The sequence below is a fragment of the Camelus ferus genome, chromosome 10 (genome assembly GCF_009834535.1).
Source record: "Camelus ferus isolate YT-003-E chromosome 10, BCGSAC_Cfer_1.0, whole genome shotgun sequence".
Classification (NCBI taxonomy): Eukaryota; Metazoa; Chordata; class Mammalia; order Artiodactyla; family Camelidae; genus Camelus; species Camelus ferus.
The window spans coordinates 58,791,486-58,812,709 of record NC_045705.1 but is presented as its reverse complement, the minus strand read 5'-3'; the positions used below and the strand labels follow the sequence as shown (position 1 = coordinate 58,812,709).

The window sequence follows — 21,224 nt, the reverse complement described above, 5'->3', positions numbered from 1 at the left end:
GAGGACAGGTGTGGCTCCTAACCAGACTGAGGGCAAAGTCCAGTAACAGAGGCACCCTGAGGGTCTGAAACCCCTGCCTCCGTTTACAGAGTGTGTTATTTACTATTATCTTCTCCCCAGAAGTTGGACCTATTTCCCAGTAACAGCTCAGATGTAAATGCCTTGCCAAGCATGCAGCACAGGTTGAGGGTATGAGGTACTTACTTGTTCCCACCACCACCAGTAGAACCAGCCAAGCCAATGTCTCCCCACTTCCCTTTGAGCACTCCCTCCACAGAGCCCTGAAAATGGGTGTTTCTGATCACCCAGAGGGTGGCTGATCCCAGCCCAGAGCAGCCAACTATGGAACTTCTAAATGCAGGCTGGATCCTGGGGACAGGGAGTAAAGCAGACAAGCCTAGCCCTGCCTTCAGAGAGCTCCTACTAGGCCCACATGAGTGGAGACTGCCCGCCCTCTGGGTTTCTCCAGGGCCCACTGCCCCCTTGTTTAGGTTCTACTGCTGAGCCCTCCCCATCTGGCTGCAGTTCACCCACCACCTCCAGGCTGCTCTGGAAGTGGGTGGAGCCAAGAACCTACTTCCCAAGCCTTCCCCACCTCAGCGGCCCTAGCAGCCCCTTCCCTCATAGCACTAACCCAACTGCCTGTTCTGCTGACATTAGGGCAGGTGCCAGGAGGAGGACCTTTGCACTTGAGTATGGGGACCTGTGACCACTTGCCCCATGGCCATAACTATGTGCCCAAGTCCAGAAACGGCCTCTGCCTACTCCTCTTCCCCACCCAGTTAACTCCCTTCCCTTCCCACCTCTTGGCCTCTATCCTCCCCTGCCCCCTTCTCTCCTCTTGTCACCTGGGCCCACATTCAGATGTGCCCAACCCTTACCCTCAGTGTCTACCAATGGAACCTACAGCAGCTGCTTCAGGGGACCCTTCCTGCCCTGCCCCACACACCCTCCCCAGATCCCTTTGGCTCCGACAGTGTCCATGCTGAAGCCTCCAAGCGTCATGTCATAGATGATAGTGGTCACAGCAGATAGGGCCAAAGTACCCTATAATTCACAGACTGGAGATCAGGCCCTGCCACATATTAGCTGTATGATCTGAGTAAGTCATTGTCCCTCCCTGAGAGTTTTCTCCTCTGTAAAATAAGTATTAAAAGGTGTGGATCCTCAGTGGAACAGAATAGAGAGCCCAGAAATGAACCCACAGACCTATGGTCAATTAATCTTCGACAAAGGAGGCAAGAATAAACAATGGAGAAAAGACAGTCTCTTCAACAAGTCGTGTTGGGAAAACTAGACAGCAGTATGTGAATCAATGAAGTTAGGACACTCCTTCACACCATACATAAAAATAAACTCAAAATCGCTTAAAGTCTTAAATATAAGAAAATAAAAGATTACATGATAAACCTCCTAGAAGAAAATGTAGGCAAAACATTCTCTGACATAAATCTTAGCAATGTTCTCCGAGGGCAGTCTACCCAAGCAATAGAAATAAAAGCAAAAACAAAAAATTGGGACCTAATTAAACTTAGAAGCTTTTGCATAGCAAAGGAAACCATAAGTAAAGCAAAACAACTTACAGAATAGGAGAAAATATTAGCAAATGATGTGACTGAAAAAGGTTTAACTTCCAGAATATATAAACAGCTCATACAACTTAATAAGAAAAAAAACCCAATGCAAAAATAGGCAGAAGACCTAAACAAGCAATTCTCCAATGAAGACATACAATAGGCACATGAAGAAATGCTCAGTATCACTAACTATCAGAGAAATGTACTTCAAAACTACAATGAGGTATCACCTCACACCAGTCAGAATGGCCATCATTAAAAAAATCCACGACTGATAAACGCTGGAGAGGGTGTGGAGAAAAGGGAACCATCCTACACTGCTGGTGGGAATGTTGTTTGGTACAGCCATTATGGAAAACAGTTTGGAGATTCCTCAAAAAACTAAAAACAGACTTACCATATGATCCACCAATCCCACTTCTAGGCATCTATCCAGAAGGAACTCTAATTCGAAAAGATACAGGCACCCTAATGTTAATAGCAGCACTATATATAGTATCCAAGACATGGAAGCAACCTAAATGTCCATTGACAGAAGTTGTAGTAAATTTATACAATGGAATACTACTCAGCCATAAAAAATAAAACAATGCCATTTGTAGCAACACAGATGGACCTGGAGATTATAACTGTAAGTGAAGTATACCAGAAAGAGAAAGAAAAATACATCACTCATATGTGGAATCTGAAAAAAAAAAAAAAGAGGACAGTAATGAACTAATGAACTCATCAACAAAACAGAAACAGACTACAAGACATAGTAAACAATCTTATGGTTACCAGGGAAAGGGGGTGGTGGGAAGGGATAAATTTGATAGTTTGATATTTGCAAATGTTAGTCACTATATATGAAAGTAGATTAAAAAAGCAAATTTTTTCCATATAGCACAAGAACTATATTCAATATCTTATAATAACCTTTAATGGAGAAGAATATGAACACAAATATATGTACATATATATGCATGACTGGGACAGTGTGCTGTTCACCAGAAATTGACACCGTGTAACTGTACATTGTGACTATACTTCAATTTAAAAAAAAAATTTTTAAGGTGTGGATACTCAGCCATAAAAAGGAAGAAGTACTGATACATGCTCCAACACAGATGAATCATGCTAAGTAAAAGAAGCCAGTCCCAAAAGGTCATATATTGTATGATTCTATTTACATGAAATGTTCAGAGCAAGGAAATCTATAGAGACAGAAAGTAGATTAGTGACTGGGGCTGGAGGGAGGGGAGAAAGGAAGTGACTGCTGATGTGTATGGGGATATTTAGCAGGGTGCAGGGATTAAGGAAAATGCTCTAAAATTGACTGTGATGATTGATGGTCACATAACTGTGAATACACTAAAAACCACTGAACTGTACTCTTTAAATGGGTGATTTGTGTGATATGCAAATTACATCTCAATAAAGCTTTATTTAAAAAACTTAGACTCCTTACAAAACCTACCTCATAGGATTGTGAAAAATAGAAATAACGTATGTAAAGTTTCTAGCACATAGTAGGCACCAGGAAATGACAGTTATCATTGTTAGCATTAAGAGGAGGACCGGGAGAGCCCTGCCCAGCCTATCATGGGAGGCCTTGACCTTTGGACTCTCAAGAGAGAGGTCCAAGCACCCCCAACCCCATATATGCCCTTATCACCCGAGGTAGCTCTTCTTTCATCATCTGGGAGGAGCTATTTTAAAGAACCCCAAGTCAAAGGAGCTGAAGCAGATCTGGAACTCTGACCTTCCCCCTCACCAGCCACCTCTGGTCAAGTGATCAAGCTGTCAACTAGCTTCTCTAGGGTAAGGTTTCAGGTCAGCGGGAGTGTATAAAGACAGGTGCCAAGCCGGAGACGGCAGAGACAACAGAGAATGGCAAAGGGGCAATCAGATCCTTCCTGCCACCTCCTAGGATGGAGCCCTGAGGAGCCTTAAGGAGGCCCTGTGCTTCCTCCACCCTGGCTGGACTCACAGGTAAGACCCCATCTCCACCCTGCCTTCCTCCAAGTTCTCCCCTCACAGCCGCCCAGAGAGCAGCCAGGAGCTGTCAGGGTTCACCAACAGTAGCAGGACAGAGCCCGTAGAGATTGAGACAAGACGGAATTGCAGCCCTGATGAGGGTGCTGTGGCCGGGCTGGGACTCAACCCCAACACCTGTGTCACTCACCCAGGACTCGCTTCCCCCTTGCTCTGCTGGCTGCCCCTGCTATGATTTAGCAAATCCCCGTAGATGGGATGTGGCTTTCTCCTTAGTCTGACCCAGACTCCCCAGGATTCTTCCAGAGTATAAAACCCTTTCCCCATGAGAACCCCTTTCCTGAGAAGGGGTTGGGGGGCACCCCTGGCTCTGCTCAGACAGCTTCCTTGGTGGGGATGCAGTAGAGGCTTTGCTAGGAGGGTGGGGTCGGGCACAGCATCCCAGAACAGGGTCCTCTGACCCCTGATTCAGAACCACCATGGAGAACTTGTTTCTAATGCAGATTCCCAGGCCCCAGCTCAGCCCTATATCGGGATCTCTGGGGTTGAGGGCCACGAATCCACTCAGTAAACAAGCAGCTCCAGGATCCTGAGCTCTCCTGGAGGTCTGAGACTCTGGGTGGTGAAGAGGCAGGGGCTCTGGACTCCAATCCCAGCTTCACTCTTTAGCCTTATGATTAGCTGAAGCCCTCGAAGCCCCAGGGCCCTTGTGTTTGAAATGGAGACAATCATAGCGATGTAGCCTTATAAATAGGGTTGAATTAGTCAGTGCCTGTAAAGCCCTCAGCTCAATGCCTGATATGGAAGCACATGAACGGGGCACCACTACGCTGTGTCATAGAGGCTAGAACTCCCCATTCCTCACATGCCCCAGCAGGGCGACAAGGAGGAGGGTTCTGCCCCATGCTTCACTTTCACAAAGGTCTGCTGGTGCTCCCCAAGTACCAATGTAGCAATTCAGGAGGCTAGAGTAAAGGGGGGAGGAGGTTGGGGAGCATTGACCTCAGAGCCCCTACCTGGGCCAACTGTGGTCTCCCCCACCCCACCCCAACTTAACCAGTCAAAGTCTAGAGCCCTCCCTGCCTGAGCCCATGCCCATCCCTCCCACAGAGGGGTCAGGACAGCCTCTAGAATGGGCTCCGGCTCCATCCGTTGCCTCTGCTCTTGTCCGAGTTCAGGCTCCTCCACCACTTGCTGCCTCCCATCAACCTCCTCACTGGTCTCTTAGCCTCTAGTCACTCCCTTCTAATCCATCCTCTACATCTGCACCACCATGATCCAAACACAGGAATGATGGTGTCATTCCTCAACTTGAGAACCACGAACAAGTCCCCTTTCTCTGCTAGATTAAGTATAGCTGTGGCATCTGAGGCCCTCAAAGAACAACATCTCATCTTGTTGCCCATTTCTCCACCTCAGCAAGTGGGGGTCTGTTGGTCAACTGATCTTCCCTGGGCCATCCCTGTACCAGGCTGCACAGAGCAGCAAGATAAGTAGCCCCTGTCCCAGATTTAGGGCCCCATCTAGGGGGGAAACCATTGCAGTTAATGGGCTAATTCTAAAGAAGGTGTAGGACAGAGGCAGCTGAGGACAGAGGAGGTTCAGAATGGAAGCAGTGCTTGACAGTCAGCCCCTGCTCAGGGGACACAGGTGTCCCCAGGGAGACAGACCCAGCCCATAGGGCAAAGCCCACAAAGTGCTCCCTGCAGGGCCTGAACACTCCACACCAGGGGCCAAGGGCAGGGGATGCACTGAGTCACACAGCCCTGGACGAATCCCACCTCTGCTCCTCAGTTCATAACTCATAAGTGGAAGTGTAGGCTTCTTGTATTAGAGCCTGGGTGGCTTCCAGAGGTTTGAAGAAGGGACACACGTACAGCCTATAAGAGACACTAGAGAACACAAGCCCCAGGGTCTCTCCAAGAGAAGGTCTCTGCCTTAAGAGTCAGGCTCTCAAATTCCTGAATCTGAGGTTCAGAGCAGTCCTGCTCCTGTCAGAGGAGGGAAGAGCAAGGGACATGCCAGGGCTCCAGGGAAGCAGGGCTAACAGGATGCAGGCACTGAGAGAGGCAGGTGCTCCAACACATACCGCACATGCATTCCAGCCCCGGACAGAGGAGCCACAGCCTCCCTGCTGGGGACTGGGCCTGCCTGGCAGCTTCGGGGCTTCTGCAGGGCAAAAGGAAGTGAGGAAGGAGGCAGGTGGAGGCCACGTTCCCGTAGCACATCTGCAGTGCTGTCCAGGTTCAGCTCCACACCAGCCTCCCAAGGAGCCAAATTCTCCTTGGACCCTCTCAGGGAGGCAGCACAGAAAGGCAGACAGATAGGCGGTGTGGGGAGCACTGCAGAGGGAGCCCGAGGCCCCACTGTGCCAGGTGCACGGATCTCAGCCTCTCTGGGCACATTTTCTTCCTCTGCCAAACTGGACAGTGATGCCTGCCCAGCCTTCCTCACCAAGCTGTTGTTCCATAGGCTTAGCATTTAATTCCCCAGAGACGGGGTTGGCATATAATTAACTGTGAAGGGCTTTGACTGTCCTCAGCAAAAAGGGAAGATGGTAGATACCCACACTCCCACTTCCACTGGGGCCCCTGAGTAGAATGACCCGTGAAGGGAGCTTTATTGCCTTCACAAGAAACTGGCTGGAGTACTGTGAATTTGAGGAAGTCTCTTTCCATCTTAAGCCTTTCTTTGCTCATCTGTCAGATGGATTTAAACACTGTCCTGGCCTCTTTCCAAGGCTGTTTCAAGCCCAGCAGAGCAGAGTGGACCAGGCCCTGACACTGGTGGCTGGTAGTACTGAGCAAGCCAACATTTCCAAGCCTTGGTTTGCTCACCGAAAAGCAGGGGAGAAAAGGGGGAAAGCTACCTCTCGGGAAAGTTGTGAGAATTCGGTGAGATCGTGTCATAAAGCTCCACTGCAAAGGCCTCGCAGCCCAGTAGCCATTCCCTCCTCCTACCTGAAGCCGGGCCTGGACTCTCACTCAAGCTTGTGCCCTTCCCTGAACCTGAAACTCCCCTCCCACTTCTCCAGCTGCTGACATCCTGCCCACCTTTCAAAGCCCTCCTTCCACCTCTCACCATGAAACTGTTCTAATTCCACCTCTCAAACAAGAGAGAGGGTTTCTCCCTCCTTTGAGTCCCTTCTTGATGGTTCCCTCCTTCGGACATGATCCAGCCCATCCAGCCCGACAGTTATTTGTGGGTTTGTCACAAGACTCCTTGAGAGTCCCCTGTGGGCAGGTCACACAGACTACTCTTCTCCAGATTTCCTGGAGCGCCAAGCACAGAACTTAGCATAAGGTGGGTCATAGGGAGGTCCACAGGTCACGGCAAGGACTTTGGACTTTGTTCTGAATAATGGTGGGGGCATAGTGGGTGAAGAATTTTTAAAAAGGGAAGTGACATGATCTGAATTATGCTTGGACACTAGGTGAGGTCCCCATGCAGAAAATTAGCATTTGCTGTTCAGACCCAACATTCCAGAATCAACGCCTAATTCCCTTTATAGCTTGGTGACTATCAAAATGCATAAAATCATGGTATGTTAATTATATCTCAATTTTAAAAGCTTTAGAAATAAAAGTGAATCTTAAATGCAACTTTATGCTGGGAAACATCAAAATAAAAGCACCCCCATCCTCAAAGCAGGATTCAAAGCTGTTCCTCTACATTAGACCCAGGCTTCCAGACCGGGACCCAGCAGCTGGTGAGCTCCAGTCTCAACCCATCCCCCCCATCTCATCTTCCTTGTTCTCTTTGGATAATTCTACACCTATCAGTCTTCCTGAATATAAGCTCCTTGACGGCAAGGGCCAAACATGATTCGTTCCATATCCTTCCTTCCCTAGTACCTATCAGAGTGGTCAAGAAATATCTGATCATTAAGATAGTCACTTACACCTTAACATGAATTAAAACATCAGCTCCTTAAGAACAGACTTCTCCAGGGAAAGGTGACAACAGGCATAAGAGTCCAAGGAGCTGTGTGGGTTGAGAAGACAGCACAGGGAGAACCAGAGCTGCAGGCGGCAGTCCTGAAAGAAGCTTCAAATGGTCACCACTATCTTTTGGCATCCAATTTACCACTGGTGAACAGGTAATATACTATTCTCATTTACCCAAGAGACGTTAAATAACATATCCAAGGTCCTATAACCCATCATTAAGCCGGGAAGACAGGGCAGGAACTTGAGTTTCCTCACCACAGGACTAGAGGATTTTGTTACTATAAAGAAGGGGCGCACACGCTGCCCTCTTCACAACTCTGTGGGACTGGCCCTGGCTCCAGGGGTGAGGATGCTGACGGGTCCAGGATCCCAGCACACAATGGGGTGGTACGGGAGTTGGGGTGCCAGTGGGTGTGAACTGCTAAGAGATGGCATCAGTACCAAAGGCCTCATGCCTAGAAGTCCAGATTCTAAGAACGCAGGGCAACAGGTGTGCCAGCTTCCCAAGGTAAGCAAGGCTAAACCAGGACCCTCAGATGTAAACATGGCTCTCGTCCACAAGCAGTAAGATGGGGGCAGGCACAAATGCTCCCCTGGGGGCAGGGAGGAGGCACATTCCCTTGACCAAGGCTGATCCTCCTCTGGCTTCTGAGAAGCTCATCCTTCTGAGGGTGTGAGAAGTGTGAGTAAAGAAAGGGCATGTGCTGAGCCAGGGAGGTCAGCAGACACCACCACAGAGATCAGTGGCAGGACCCCCTCAGCCCCACCTCCCTGGGAGGCAGAGCAGCAGACTGGCCTGGGGCTGGTCTCCACAGCAGAGCATCAGCCCAGGAGTCCTACAATGTTGGGAGGAAATACTTCTAGTCACAGACTCAATGCCCTTAGTGACAGAAGGAATTACAGGCTGAGAAGGATTTTAAGTAAACAGATACCTGAGTATATTCAGATAGACTTAGAAAAAAAAAAAAGCACTTCATCCAAGATGATCAGCAGTTTAACTGAGCCACGAGGCATGTTTACTTTGTTGGGTTGGGATGAAGGACCAGACTCTCCACACACCTCGGGGAGCAGACCTTTCCCAGAAAGCAGCTGGGTGCTGGGGAAGGAGAACGGGGTTGGGGTGTGGAGTCAGCACCAGATCTGTCCCTGCCTGAGCCAAGGTTTCCTCCTCTAGACAATGAGGACCCATCTCAGCAGGGGGAAGAGGAGGAGGGGGCAGGGTGAGGATGGCAGGAGAAAAGGGAGGAAAATGACCTGTTTTTATAAATCAAATCCACAGAGCTAAGCATGGCCATGCCCAGGCTTTTCACTTATAAATCCCCTCCTGGTGCTGAGAGGAGCCTGGGGACTGGCCCAGAGGGCACAGGTGCCAACCCCTCCCCGGGCCTGTCTCTTGCAGCCTCCTCCATGCACTGAAGCCCAGGCCCACAGAGCAGCCTCTCTCCTTGGACCTCCACTGGGCCCTGGAGGGACTGAGCCTCTGGGACCATGGTTGGACTGAAGCCTTCAGAGGTGCCTCCCACAACGGCGGTGAAGTTCCTGGGGGCGGGCATGGCAGCCTGCTTTGCTGACCTTATCACCTTCCCACTGGACACGGCCAAGGTCCGCCTGCAGGTAGGTGCCCTTTGGCCAAGGGTCACTGATGACATCAATGGAGAGGCTGAGTTCTCCACCACAGCACCTCCAGCATCTGCCCGCCTGCTCTTCCTCACAGAGAACCCTGAGCAGGCCACTCACCCCACTGCCCACGACCCTGCCTCGCTGCCTGCCCATCACCATCACCCGAGACCAAAAGATCTTAATTCCTTGGCATGATGTGCCAGGGCCTTTCATGGCCTTGCCTGCTTTGTAAACCATAAAGTGAGAAGAAGAAGGAAGGAAGCACTGTGTGAGTTTGGGCAAGCCACTGATCACCTGTAGTGAGAAAAAGTCTGCCCTCCTTTTTCCCTGAGGATCCAACACCACACCATGTACAACAGTTTGCAAGATGGAAACTGCTGCATAAACCTATCATTTTTACTGGGATGTGACACTATGATCATGCTTGTTCTGAGGTTCAGCCCCAGGCAGGCCCCCTTGCACACAGCCCCATCTACCCCCTACCAAGCTCCTCACGCTGCTGCGGGGTGTCCCTCAGATCCAGGGGGAGAACCAGGCGGCCCGGGCAGCCCAGATTGCGCAGTACCGCGGCGTGCTGGGCACCATCCTGACCATGGTACGCACCGAGGGCCCCTGCAGCCTCTACAATGGGCTGGTTGCCGGCCTGCAGCGCCAGATGAGCTTCGCCTCCATCCGCATCGGCCTCTACGACTCTGTCAAGCAGTTCTACACCCCCAAGGGCTCGGATCGTGAGTGCCGGGGTGGGGTGGGTGCAGAAGCAGAATCTAGGCTGAGGGTCAGGAGACCAGGGCAGTGCGACTTAGGCAGAGCTGGAAGTGGGGAGCTGGTAACAGATGCTCAGGAGACTGAGCCTCCATCAAGGAAGCTCCAGAGCCCTGGCCCAGGGAAGGTAGGCACCGGGCAGGGGCGGCCCCCAGAGATCAGCATCAGGCCCACAGGGGTGCTGGGTGGCAGAACACTGGCCCACTCACTCTCCTCCTCTCCAGACTCCAGCATCGCTACCCGGATTTTGGCAGGCTGCACCACCGGGGCCATGGCAGTAACCTGTGCCCAGCCTACTGACGTGGTGAAGGTCCGATTTCAGGCCAGTGTGCACGGTGGGTCCCGGAGCAACAGGAAGTACAGTGGGACAATGGATGCCTATAGGACCATCGCCAGGGAGGAAGGAGTCCGGGGCCTGTGGAAAGGTAGGTCTGGACTCCAGGTTCATAGAGCCTTCGGCAGAGATTTTCCTACTCTAGGGCTGGGGCAGGAAACTGAGCAAGGAGGGGAGCTCCCAGCATGTGGATCCCAGTGATTCCAAAGGAACATCCCAGCCATCCCCACATCCCAATTGACATGCCACACTGGCCCAAATTCAGCTCACTTTGCCAACCTGTCACCATATACAGGGCTGCGAGGGAGATTGAAATGAAATAGAAGGCACCCTCGTGGCTCTCACACAGAGAAATGGGACATGTCAAGGAGCGGCCATTCCACAGGGCAGGATGTGCTAGGTTCACACAGAGGTGCAGGGCTGGAGGTTGGGAGAGACAATGTGGACTTGGATGGGGGAGGGTAACATGAAAGTTGGGCCTCAAGGGCTCAGCAGTCTCTTGGTGCGTAGAGATGGGTGGGAAGGGCCTCCCCAACAAAGACCTACGACGGGTGACTGCAGGGCATGGAGCAGAAACAGAGGCCACTGGGGAAGCAGCCATGAGGAGGGGTCTTCCTTGAGAACAAGGCTTTAGGGGTTTCCTACGTGTCTAAGTAGTGGCCCCCTTGACAAATGCTGGAGTCTCTCCCACACATGGCCAGGGCTCACATGAAGCTTGCAGGAGAAACAGTGACCCAGTGAAGGTTAAGGGCAGGACACCTGGGTCACAGCCTTACTTGCTGGGTGCCCTCCTGGGGCCCATCCCTCATCTGTGAAACCAGGGGGTTGGTCTTGATGCTTTCCAAGGGCCATGCCAGGAAGACACTCTGTCACTGTTCCAAGAGCTCAGCCTCCCTTTCCCAAAGAAATACTTCCTTTTCTGGTTCTAGCCAGGTCTCAGGGAGGCATATTTTAATTTTGATAGATGTTGTAGATCATCCTTCAAAATGTGGCCTAAACACAAGAGGGCCTCTCTGTCTTCTGTCTCTAAGATGGACATGATAATCTGAGTTTTTAACACTGGAAAGGAAACTGTGGAATCAGCCCACCTGAGGTAGGCTCCTCTGAGAACAGTGGAATGGGGCACAATGTCCCCCAAACTGGGGCCTGTGGCCTTGCAGCCAGGATTGTCCACTTCTCCTATTCCCCACTCATCAGCCTCACCCCTTTCCTCACAGGAACTCTGCCCAACATCACGAGGAATGCCATCGTCAACTGTGCTGAGATGGTGACCTACGACGTCATCAAGGAGAAGCTGCTAGACTATCACCTGCTCACTGGTGAGGCCCTGGGCTCCAGGCAGACAGCCCTCCCACAGCAGGGAGGGAACCCAGGACTCTACAGAGTGGACACCACCCAGAGAAGACTGGGCTTTAGAAGGAGTGTAGAGAGGGGCAGTGCCCAGTACATCATTATGACAAGTAGGAAAGAAGCCTGGACAGGAGGCCAGGGACCTGGATTCCAGGCTGACACCACTTCTTCCCATGCACCTTTAGGCAAGGGTCACCTTCTGACTTCAGTTTCCTCAAACGAGATGGTTGGGCTGGATTAGCTTCCACCTCTGGGATGACCCAGTTCTGTTTCTCGAGTTCTTACCAAGAGCTCCACCCTGGGTACTGTGAGCGATTTGGAGAACAGTATCCTTATGCTCAAGGAGTTCAGTTTCTTTAGGGACAATGAACACACAGAGAACAGAAAGCAAGTGCATGACCATCTCCCAGCCCAATATTTGCTTTTCCCTTCCCCACTACAGACAACTTCCCTTGCCACTTTGTCTCTGCCTTTGGAGCCGGCTTCTGTGCCACAGTGGTGGCCTCCCCAGTAGATGTGGTGAAGACCCGGTACATGAACTCGCTGCCAGGCCAGTACCACAGCCCCTTGGACTGTATGCTGAAGCTAGTGACCCAGGAAGGCCCCACAGCCTTCTATAAGGGGTGAGCCTCCCCTCCTGCCTCCGCATTCTCTCCCAGAGAGAGAACTCAGGCCTCCCTCCACACCTTCCTTCCCTCCATGCAGATTGTGCCCACATGGGTCCATCTGGAAATGCAGTGGTGGACAGCACAGATGTAAATGCCACAGAGAACAAGTATAAAGACCTACAGAAATTTTTAAAGAGGGTGGACCAAGTCTGATTTGGAGTCAGAGAGGCTTATCTGAGAAAAAGGAGTGTAGGCATAGGTCAAAGTGCCAGCTCCAAACATACTGGGCAGGTAAAAAGGAGGAGAAGCTGGTTGGTAATCCTGAGAGTTTTCCCTGACCCTCTGCCAGTACCGTGGGTCCCCAGGGGTGGCAGCCCAAATGCCCAATGTGCTTCATGTTTTCCCGCTTCTTTGTCTCGGCATTAAGTGTTCCCTCTGGGTGGAATGCCTTTCCTACACCATCTACACCTTCTAAATCTTAGCCGTCCTTCAAGACTAGTTCAAATGCCACCTCCTCCCTAACACTCTCAGGTATAAATTTTTCTCCCTGTGAACTTCAGCAATACTTCCTTGATACCATTTTTATGGTATCTACCACTTCCTACTTTGTAATACAGTATTTGTAAGTTTAGATTATCCCCCATGCTAGAATGCAAGCTCCTTTCAGCCAAGGACTGGTGGCTTATAGTTACCCCTTGAACGAGAGGATTAGGAGGGCTGACCCTATACAGCTGCAGACGTGTACGATTTATAGTCAGCCCTCCACATATGCAGTTCCTCCACAGCCCTGGTTCCACATCCACAGATCCAACCAACCACAGATCGTGTAGTACTGTAGTATTTACTATTGAAAAAAGATCTGTGTAAGTGGACCCACACAGTTCAAACCTGTGTTGTTCAAGGGTCAACTGTATACATCTTTCATCTCCCAGAGTCCCCAGCACAAAGCCAGTGCTCTATAGGGTAGGTTATTAACAATCACCAGGACCAAAGTCACTAAGTGTTAGGCCTGGTGCTAAGCACTTCACATATATTATCTCAACACCCTCTTGAACTGGGTCATGTTCTCCACATTTACTGAGGAAGAGACTGAGATGCAGAAAGGTCAAGGAACTTGCCCAAGCTCACAAAGTTTAAATGGCAGAGTCCTGGTTCAAACCCAGACTGGTAGACGCCATGCAACAGCATGTCATCCACACCACACTAAGCTCTTTGCCCAGCGCTCTTACCTTCACCTCAGAGGAGAGTTTTCTGGTGCCCGGTGTTATACTGGACCTAACAAGCAAACACGTTCTTGACCCTGGGATGACGGCACAAAACCGAGTTTCAGCTGACAGTCCTTTTCCTATAAGTGCCTCCATTATTACACTCTTCAGCTGTAGCCACTTGTCTTGGTTTGTCCTTTCATTTGGACAACATGCATGGAGCATCTCGTGGGTGCTGGGCCCCGTGCTGTGCTTCCTTTGAAGAGCAGCCAACAAGTAAGTGACATGTAATGAGGATTTACTGATACCGAGCCCTGTGCTGCGTGCTGCACGTTCACTCATTCAGTCCTCTCAATGACTCTGTGGAGGAAAGACCATTATTGTCCTCACGTTACAGATAAGGAAATAGCCTGAGAAAAACTGAGTTCAAGAAACTGGTTGAGGAGAGAAGGGTTTAGCTCAGTGGTAGAGTGCATGCTTAGCATGCACAAGGTCCTAGGTTCAATTCCCAGTACCTCCACTGAAAAATAATTAAATAAGCCTGACTACCTCCCCCCACAATAACAAAAATAATAAAATTGAAAGAAACTGGTCAAGCTAGAATTTGAACCCAGGTCTCACCCCCGAGTTCACATTTGTTGCTCCCCGTGCTATACTACCTGTGAAGGGCCCAGGCTGAGGTTCAGGAGAGGCCTCAGTGTGAGGTTCTGGTGCCCAGGCTGAGTCCCACAGAGCAAAGAGCAACCAGCCAAGCCAGGAGAGGGGATGGTCCAAGCAGAAGGAGCAACGTTGGCAAAGGTGTGGGAGGAAGGGTCTGGCAGGAGCTGAGAGGCAGGAGGGGATTCACGGAGAGAGGCTGAAGAAGACAGGGGCCAAGTCATGAGCTCTTCCCCTGAGATGGGGACTCTCCCAGCTGCTCTGTAATGGGACAGGCAGGCTCTTGGAAAATTAGCCAAATTTAGTGTCACATTGTTCTTGTTTTTGCCCAGCTAGAGGCAGGGGCCTCCTCAGGGGTGGCCACTCAGGTTGTAAATGAGCCCAGAAACACCCAGGTGCAAGATAGAGTCAGGTGTTTTCAACTAAGATTTAACAACCTCTATTTCTAGGGGGGGAATAACTGGCAACAATCACAGCTACCTGATAGAACTGTGAGAATTAACTGCCTGACACAGTAACTCAGCTCAAAAATGTTAGTTCCCTTCCCTTTCTTGACTCCAACTTCTGCCTAAATTCCTTCAGCAGAGAAGAAAGACTAAACAGTATCAGAAAATGCCGTGACTCACAGACGGCTAGCCCTGGGCAGGAACACCAAGAACGTGGCGAGCACGTGCATCTATGTGGGACTCAGTCCCCCCATCTGATACTGTGGTTGTTTCTCTCATCAGATTCACACCCTCCTTTTTGCGTCTGGGAGCCTGGAATGTGGTGATGTTTGTCACCTACGAGCAGCTGAAACGGGCCTTGATGGAAGTCCAGATGTTTCGGGAATCTCCATTTTGAATAAGAAGAGGCCACTTGATACTGAAGTAGGACAAAACCTGTTAAGGATGGAATAAAACAGTGGGTCCCTGCACACAAGGACACGGACCCACACATGTTTACAGAGCTGTTTACTTGCTGCTGACTCAAAAAACAGGAGAGGAGGAAGGATTTTGGTCTTCAGTGCTTTGTCTTAACACCTTTGTTTTGCACTGACAAGATGGAAAATAAATTATATTAATTTGTGCAACCTGTTAGGTTGGCCGCCTAACATTTAGGCAAGAAGAAATAAACCAAAACAGATTCATTTGGATAAAATGGAAGTTTGCCAACTTATGTCCCCTGAAAAATCTGATCAGATGATGAGTTATAAACAGGAAAGACTGCAAGCATGGGACAGGAGCGGCATGTGATACATGTGGAAATCAGCTAAGGAGTCTAGAAGGGCACTGCCAAAGCTTTGGACCACAGCCTTCAATCAGCCATATTTGAAACGTGTCTGCTGTGTAGCATCCACTGGCATTCTAGGAAAGAGGAAAAAGAGAAAGTCTAGAACCTTTGTCAAAGGAGCACTGCTGGGTCAGCGTGAGGCTGAGATCTGTAAATGTTTGCTGATGACACTGGAGAAACAAGAGGGCAGCCTCGGTCTCCTTTCCTGTAAAATGGGAGTAACAATCCCTTCCCTACTTCACCTGGTATGTTATAAGGATCAAGGGAGAAGCTGGGCAAGAAAGCAGTTTGTAAAAGCAATAACTCTGTACAAGCACAAATGTAAGGACAAGGCCCTAAGAAAGATTTTGCTGGTCAGTGAGGAAGTGCCTGGGACAATGCTTTTGAATGACACAGATGTCTAGAGGTGAGACCAAAGGAACCAGGAGCTGGGGGTGACTAAGGATGACGTGCAGCTGTGGGAGCCTCACTACCATGCAGCCCCCCACCCCCTGGACTATGAGGCACCTTAGAGGGTTTAGTTTAGGGATAAAGAGGTAAATGCTGGACTGAAAGCCTAAGTACCAGGTCCCAGAATTTTTAGAAAATGATTGTGACTCAATAAAGGAATTCACACCTTGAGTGTGGAATGAGAATAGCCACTTTTCTGCCTTCTTTCTTGGATGGAATTTCCCTTTCTCACTTCAGGCTTCCTGTTTGTCAGCACTGAGTCACATCGGGCCCAAACGCACACACTGCCTTCTACCCTAGGGATTCGGCTCCTCCATCTGTAAAAGGTGGGTTTGAACCAGATGACGTCCTTCTGAACTTAACTGGCCATATTTCATGTCGATAATAGGGACCCAGAATGCCAGTCCTTTTCTGCTCCTCAGCAGCCTATGTGGCTCTGGTGAAAAACTGGGTTCAAACCTCACCTTACACACACACTCACACACACTCCTAGTAACCTAATCACGGGGAATCCTTGCACCTGAGTCCTATGGAGAAGTAGGAATGACAGTCCCCACCTCACAGGAAGTGCTCAGTGATGTGATCCCTCCTTCCCTGCTCTGACTCCTTTGCACCCTGGGGAAAAAAATGAATATCCACTTACCCTCAACACTTTCCTAAATCTAAATCATAATTTGAGATTATCTATATATACAAACGAAAAGTCCAAACAAAAATCAAAAAATTAAAAATTATTTTGATTTAATGTCCTGTTTGGTTTTCAAATAAAACCCATATTTATGGGGCAGGGTACAGTTCAGTGGTAGAGTGCATGCTTAGCATACACAAGGTCCTAAATTCAATCCCCAGTACTTCCATTAAAAATAAAAAATAAATAAACCTAATTACCTCCCCCAAAAAACAAAACAAACAAAAAAAAAACATTTAAAATTTTCTTTTCATTTGATGGCATGTGTAAACCATTTTTAAACTCCAAGTTGGTTTGTCTAAGTTCCTAGAGGCCAAGGACTATGTCTTCCACGAATTTCTATGTAGCAATGCTAACACACATCTGCTCAGAGCATACTATTCAGATGATGATGCTGAAACAGAGAGGATAAATGCTTCTGAGAGATATTTTGACTGGGATCAGAAGCCTAGTGGCTTCCAACTTCAGGCTTTTGGGGAAGGGAAAACAAAACTGGTGGGAGTGCTAACACAGCTGCTCCAGGTCTTTGCTCACAACCGGCCAACCCCTATCTTTAGAAGGAGTTAACATAAAATCTTTAATTAAAGGGTCCAGATATAAGGAAGCCACAAACAAACAAAACCAGATGGAACCAGCTGGGACCAAGATGGCAAGGAATCTGGCCTCCAACAGAAAAAGTCTTATTATATGTTGATTTTACTAAACTAGCATATTAAATGACACACCTATTGGTGGCCATGATCGGACATTAAGGACCAAAAAAGGATTAAAAGGGGGTGGCACCCCCCCCCTCGGAAAAGCCCTGCCCCTTCCCTCTTAGACTAATGCATATGCCTCCCCATTATTAGCTTCCCTCCTCCTCCCTGTGTTTTCACTCTTTAAAATTAAATCCCTCTCTGCAGGTGGGCAAGAAGTTGATCAGTGAACTTGGTTCCCACTTCTCCATTCTTTGGCCATGGGACAAAGCTTGTGCTGTCAGTCTCAGCTTTTGGTTTCATTATTCACCAACTTGAAAACAAGTGGAAAAAGAACCCTCCCTCACTGAGGCAGAGAGCCTCGGACGGACCCAAGCAGGGTCCATACAACTGAATTTGGTAACAGAAGGTCTTCTGAGGTTTACTGGGCAAAATACTACATCTCCTTCCCTGCTTGTTAAAGGCAGAGGTTGAACCAAATGACCTAAGACTCTAAAGTTCTGTAAGTCTAAGAATTAAAAGACAGCTTCCTCCAAGCCACAGGAATTCCCTTCCGAGTCCTACTCCCAATTTTTGCCATCAGGAATCCAGAGATGCAAACTCATGAGGTCAGATCACCAGCTGAGGCCACAGGGAAGCCACACGCATTCCCCCTCTGCACCCCTACCGACACTTACCTCCATCAAGTCATTCAAAATCTTACCGAACCAAACTTGGGTCTGCTTGCCCATGCACAGTAAAGCCAATCTACTGACACCAGGTTGTGCTGAAGAGAAGTGCAGTGTTTACTGCAGGGCATAGTGCAAGGAATTGGAGGCAGCCAGTGCTTAAAAAGCCTGAACTCCCTGATGGGTTCAGCAAAGCATTTTTAAGACAAGGTGAGAGAGGGGCGTCCCAGGGTAGTAGCTCGTGCACAATTCTCTGATTGGTTGATGGTGAGTTAACAGGGCGGTGTCACAGGAGTTAACATTATCAACCCCTATGCGCCAATAGGCCTGGGGGCTATGTGCTTGTGGTCATCAAGTAGTAAATTTCTTCCATCTGGTGGGGGTTTTAGCATCCATAAAACAACTCAGGAAATATGCATCAGATAACAATTATCTAGGTACTTCAGAGAGGAGCTAATGCAGAGGATATGGCGGAGGGGCCTGTCCCAGAAAGGGCCCATCCCAGAAAGGGCCCGTCCCAGAAAGGGCCCATAGGGTCCTGCTTGTTACAAAAAGAAATCTGCTTTTTCATGCAACTTTCTAGTAGATCAGGCAAAAATGAGATAGTTTGGGCCCTGACGCAGTCACATTACTGACACAGTGGGTAACTGACTTTACAGAAATCTTGTCAGGAAAAGTAATATTTTTAAAATGAATGTTTTATTCAGAAGGAATAAATGTTAAGTGAGGAAGTATAATTATATCTCTATAGATGAGTTAATTTGTGTCAAGACACTTTGAAAACTGCTGAGTGCTATACAAAGGAAAATATTCGTTGTGCATACCTTAAAAGTCACTAGGTGCTGAAGTGAACAAGGCCAGTCCTGCCTTCAAGGAGTTCATTGGGGTGGTAGGTGGTGGGGCAGGAAAGACAAATAAACCAGACAGAGTGATAAAAGCCACAGCAGAGAAATGCACATGGCACTCAAGAGCAGGAAGACAGATTAAGGACGCCTGACCTGGTTTGGGGGCAAGGACGCTTCTCTGAAGAAGACACCTAAAGGACAAGGAGTTATCCAAGCAAAAGAGGGGAAAGTCATTCTAGGCAGAGGGAATGACTTATACAAAGACCCAGAAAGAAGCAAGAACAAGGAACGTTCAAGTATTGCCAGCTGGCAGTATGGCTAGGTTGCAGACTAAAGGGAAGCAGTGGGAGAGATGGGGATGAAAAGGAAAACAGAAGCTCTGAAAGGCTGTAGAAGCCACATATTATGGACTGAATATTTGTCCCCCTAAAATTCACATGTTGAAGCCCTAACACACAATGAAATGATAGGTGGATGTTGGGCCTTTGGGAGGTAATTAAGTTTAGATGAGGTCAGGAGGGTGGGGCCCCCATGATGGCATTAGGTTCCTTAGAAGAAGAGAAACCCAAGCTTGCTCTCTCCACCATGTGAGGACAGTGAAAAGGCTCTCTGCAGTCAGGAAGAGAGCCTCCACCAGGGAACCCAACGACAGGCACCTTGAGCCTCAGACTTTCCAGCCTCCAGAACAATGAGAAATAAACTCCTGTCATTAAAGCCACCGGGTCTATAGCATTTCTCACGGCAGGCTGAGCTGACTCAGACACCACATTAAGGAGCCTGGACTATTCTGAGCGGAAAGTGGAGACACTGAAGTATTTTAAGTAGGGGTGACTGGCTGCAGCGTAGAGAATGAATTACTGGAAGATGAGGCTGTTGTCAAAACCCAGATAAGAATACTGGAAGTGGGAGTTGAGTGAACAGAATAGTAATAATATCAATAAAAAGATTCCATTTGGAAGGAGTAGTGAGAGAAGAAAAGGATGATGTTCACGTGTTTGTAATAACATAGAGATACCCTCAATAATATTCCCAGCAAATCATTTTCTGGTCTCTGAACCAAACCACTTGGGTAGTAGCAGACTCACCATGTCCCCTCTGCCTAGGAGAGAGCTTTCTGATAATGAATCTAAGGCACACACTTTGTAGTACTTATTGCCTCGCCCACTTATGTTATTTCTTAAACATATGCTGGATATAACATACATAGGGAACTTAGGTGCCCCTTTGACAGGCTCCCACAGCCCTGGTCACACTGTACCCACCTGTCTGACAGCCAAGAGCCTGTAAATTCCTTGCAGGCATGCACAAAATCATATTTATGATTGTATCCCTGGCCCTTAACACAGTGCCTGAAATATCGCAAAATGAATGAGTGAATGAATGAGATTTTTAGTTAATTTTTAAGAATTGTGATAAAATGCACATAACAAAAAATCTACCATCTTAGTCATTTTTAAGTGTTCAGTTCAGTGACATTAAATACATTTATAATGTTGTGCAATCATCCATCCCCAGAAATTTTTTCATCTCACAAACCTGAAACACCATTCCCTTAAAACAGTAACGCTTCATTTCCCTCCCCCACGCAGCCCCTGGCAACCACCATTATACTTTCTATGAATTTTACTACTTTAGGTATCTCATATCAGTGGAATCATATAGAATTTATCATTTTGTTGACAAGCTTATTTCACTTAGCATGATGTCTTCAAGGTTCACCTTTATAGCATGTGTCAGAATTTACTTCTTTTTAAAGGATGAAAAATACTCCATTACATGTATATGCCACTTATCCATCAATAGATACTTAGGGTTCTTCCTCCTTTTGGCTATTGTGAACAATGCTACTATGAAAATGGATGTACAAGTATCTCTTCAAGACCCTGCTTTCCCTTCTTCTGGGTATATACCCAGAAGTAGAATTGCTAGATCATACAGTAGGTCTATTTTCAATATTTGAGGAGCCGCCACACTGTTTTCCATGGTAGCTGCACCATTCTACATCCCCACCAAGTTCTACATATCCACACCAACACTTATTTTCCATTTTTAAAAATAATAACCATCCTAATGAGTGTGAAGTGGTATCTCATTGTAGTTTTGATTTGCATTTCCGTAATGATTAGTGATGTTGAGCACCTTTTCACGTGCTTATTAGCCATCTGGATGTCTTTTTTGGAGAAATGTCTATTCAAGTCCTTTGCCCACCTTTGAATTGGGTCTTTGCTGTTGTTTTTGAGTTTCAGAAGTTCTCTATATATTCTGGATGTTAATCTCTTATCAAATATGTGACTTGCAAATATTTTCTACCATTCTGAAGGTTGTCTTTTTACTCTATTGATTGTGTCCTTTGATGCACATAAGTTTTTAGTTTTAATGAGCACCAATTTGTCTACATTTTCTTTAGTTGCCTGTGCCTTTGGTATCATACACAAGAAATCATTGCCAAATGTAGTGTTGTGAAGCCTTTATCCTATGTTTTCTTGTAAAAGTGTTATAATTTTAGATCTTATATTTAGGTCTTTGATCCATTTTGAGTTAATTTTTGTACATGATATTAGGTAAG

General features: G+C 48.1%; 2 protein-coding genes across 9 annotated transcripts in view; one reads left to right on the top strand and one right to left on the bottom strand.

The window, feature by feature from the left end:
- DNAJB13 (DnaJ heat shock protein family (Hsp40) member B13) overlaps nt 1–21,224 on the bottom strand; it is a 65,159-nt gene that overhangs the window by 12,777 nt on the left and 31,158 nt on the right. The gene's annotated exons all lie outside the window — the stretch shown is intronic.
- On the top strand, nt 3,398–15,953 carry LOC102522989 (mitochondrial uncoupling protein 3). Of its 4 annotated transcripts, none has more exons than XM_032489341.1 (8): nt 3,400–3,551; nt 7,505–7,653; nt 8,904–9,118; nt 9,642–9,852; nt 10,111–10,311; nt 11,438–11,539; nt 12,013–12,193; nt 14,769–15,953. In XM_032489341.1, exons 3-8 carry the CDS (start codon nt 8,993–8,995, stop codon nt 14,881–14,883), a joined length of 936 nt encoding a protein of 311 aa, XP_032345232.1. In that variant the 5' UTR covers nt 3,400–3,551; nt 7,505–7,653; nt 8,904–8,992; the 3' UTR covers nt 14,884–15,953. The 4 variants fall into 4 exon arrangements, with proteins under 4 accessions (XP_006181653.1, XP_032345232.1, XP_014412117.1 ...); XM_014556631.2 differs by having other exon boundaries at nt 7,481–7,653; XM_014556630.2 differs by having other exon boundaries at nt 7,406–7,653.

Bases quoted from the DNA above. Each gene is read 5' to 3' on its own strand.
- LOC102522989 (XM_006181591.3), top strand. From the start codon at position 8,993: ATGGTTGGACTGAAGCCTTCAGAGGTGCCTCCCACAACGGCGGTGAAG. The intron at 9,853-10,110 runs GTGAGTGCCGGG...CCTCCTCTCCAG, and splicing joins CACCCCCAAGGGCTCGGATC to ACTCCAGCATCGCTACCCGG. The intron at 12,194-14,768 runs GTGAGCCTCCCC...TTCTCTCATCAG, and splicing joins CCCACAGCCTTCTATAAGGG to ATTCACACCCTCCTTTTTGC.